This window comes from Zingiber officinale, chromosome 2A, assembly GCF_018446385.1.
Source record: "Zingiber officinale cultivar Zhangliang chromosome 2A, Zo_v1.1, whole genome shotgun sequence".
NCBI lineage: Eukaryota > Viridiplantae > Streptophyta > Magnoliopsida > Zingiberales > Zingiberaceae > Zingiber > Zingiber officinale.
Genome location: NC_055988.1, coordinates 129,607,660 through 129,610,185, shown reverse-complemented (window position 1 = coordinate 129,610,185; position 2,526 = coordinate 129,607,660). Strand labels below are relative to the sequence as shown.

Genomic DNA, 2,526 nt, shown 5'->3' with positions numbered 1-2,526 from the left:
ACGAAACTCAAACTCAAGTCAATCCGAGCTTAATCAACTTGGTCAGCCTTAACCCTATGACGATTGCACCAACAATCATATGAGAGAGTATTTCTCTCGACTTTGTCGGAAATCGACTCTTGCACCCATTCTTGTAAGTTTATCATACGATGACCAACTCGACTATGTCCGGGGCTTGAAATTGCAACTCACGCACAAAGGGGATCACGATCACATCTCCTAACTCCTCCCTAACGAAGCTTTCCTCATCACAATCGCACGCCGTCATCAAGGCTACCTCTCCTCCACCAAACGCCACCATCGGAGCTCCACACCGCAAACCACCACTGGCATAGAGGGGGATTCCCTTCCCTATTCATCTCTTCCCCACCCGGACAGCAAGCTCCATCTAGATCTATCCATCTCCATCCAACACCGGTAACCACACCTTTCCTATCCATCTCATCTCCACCGTCGAGAGCATCTCATCCATCTCTGAATGCAAAGCAGCGCCTCCACCTTCACCGGAGAGGAGAGGGGATTCCCTTCCTCACCGGATACGCGCAGCCCCAACAAAAATACAGTTTCATTTGTTAGTTTTTGTAATGCTCATTTCATTTGAATATTTAGGTCGCTTATACTCCTTTAATTCCCTTGCAATCAATTTAGTGAATTTACATTTCTACTAATAAGTTAGATTAGATTATATTTAGATTTATTTAATTCAAAAATAACAAAACCTTATTACAACATCGAAAACAAAAATCTTAAAATCATTCCAAAATAACATGTGACCGTGAGATTATTATCCCGTAGTTAAATTAATTGAGACACGATTTGAATCATTCCCTATTAATTTAGGACTGTTACGATAATATCGATGTGGTCAATAGTACTCACGCGATTCAATAAAATGTGTTAAAAAAAAAAAACATCCCTTTCATAATTTTCAAAAAGAGGCTTTTCGACTATTTTTTTAATAAATAATTATATGGTTTCGGACTATCACTCATTGCCAATGAAAAGACAGCACGCCAATATCATGAACAATTTGACCCATCAATGTTGTTGTTTCACGTATAAAACCATTTTTCTTTTAAATAATAATAATGAATATGTTTGGAATTAATCATATGAAACACTCTTATATTTTTCTTCTTAATTTTACGATCATCAAAAGGAGTCCTGTTTTTATTTCAAAAAATAAATAAATAAAACAAAACTACGTTTCATTATTTTTTATTCTAATTTTATTGTAATAATTTTGATTTAAAATATTATAAATACTTTAAATATTTTAATAAAAATATTTATAAAATTAAAATCGATCAAATTAATCAAAATTGTTCTAACACAATGCAAATTGATTAAAAATTATGGTAAGTAGAAGTAATTTTGATAAAAATTACTCTAACATAGAGTAATTAAGTAAAATTATTTGATAATATTGATGGAGTCGATAAAAGAATTTTTAATAAAAAGTATATTTAATATATAATATTTTAAATAAAATTAAATTAAAAATCATTTTAATTATATATATATATGGACTGACTTATTCAAAGGTCAATAATTTGGAAGTGTTTACTTGTCGGTAATGGAAATTAATTGGTAGCTTGGGTGGGCCAGCCGGCCGGCGTTCTGCAATCCCTATAAATAGCACACGGCGATCCCCAACAAAAATGTACGATAACGATCACAGAGCCGCGCTCCATCAGTCCCCCTTGCTTCCTTCCTATGGAGGAACCGCCGCCGGCCTCCTCCAAGCCCAAGCCCACCGACGACGGATCCAAAGACGATTCCGGCTCCTCCCGCATTTCCTCCCGCACTCGATCCCGGCCCTTCTCCGCTCCCACGTCTCCTCTGCCGGCCTCCTCCGCCGTCCCATTCTCCTGGGAGCAGCGTCCCGGCATCCCCAAGGACCCATCGCCGCCTCCCCTTGCCTCCCTTGGATCTCCACTCCCCAACCCCCTCCTCCCCCTTCCGCCCCCTCTCCGCTTCCGCTCCGCCCTCCCTGCGCCCCGCAAGAGGCGATCCGCGTCCTCTTCCTCTCGCGGCGCCGAAGCCCCCTTCGACCCCTTCGCCGCCGCGCTCGCCCTTTGCGCCAGGGGCCTCATGGACGATCATATCTGTGGCTCATCCCTCCCGCGACGATCAGCGGCGACCGTCTCCGATCGCTTCCGAATCTTCGATTTCTACGGATCCTGCAAGGCGACGTGCGCCGTAGTGGACGACGCCACCGTTCGCCTCCCTCGCCCCGGATCGGTGGCTTTGTTAGGTCGTCGGCCTTGATCGCGATAAGTACGTAAACTATTCCGCAATTGGGTGCTAAACTATGATGTCGATTACTTCCTTGTGTGCTGATCGTTGCCTTGTATCAATTTCTAGCGCTACTGTGATCATAAGTAATAATGAAGTTTGACAAAGTAGTTCATGATATTGAATCCTAGCTACATGTATGGAAATTGAAATCATAAATGCTAGAAAACAATTTGAATCACAACTGATGGAAACTATGGCCGAATGATGTGTTAGCATGTTTAAAAG

General features: G+C 41.5%; 1 protein-coding gene across 1 annotated transcript; it reads left to right on the top strand.

The window, feature by feature from the left end:
* The first annotated feature begins 1,716 nt into the window (after window positions 1-1,716).
* LOC122043991 (vegetative cell wall protein gp1-like) lies at window positions 1,717-2,271 on the top strand. The gene has a single exon (XM_042604542.1). The coding sequence runs from the start codon at window positions 1,717-1,719 to the stop codon at window positions 2,269-2,271; it is 555 nt and encodes a 184-aa protein (XP_042460476.1).
* Window positions 2,272-2,526: the final 255 nt, after the last annotated feature.

Coding starts and splice junctions, on each gene's coding strand:
- LOC122043991 (XM_042604542.1), top strand. CDS start 1,717: ATGGAGGAACCGCCGCCGGCCTCCTCCAAGCCCAAGCCCACCGACGAC.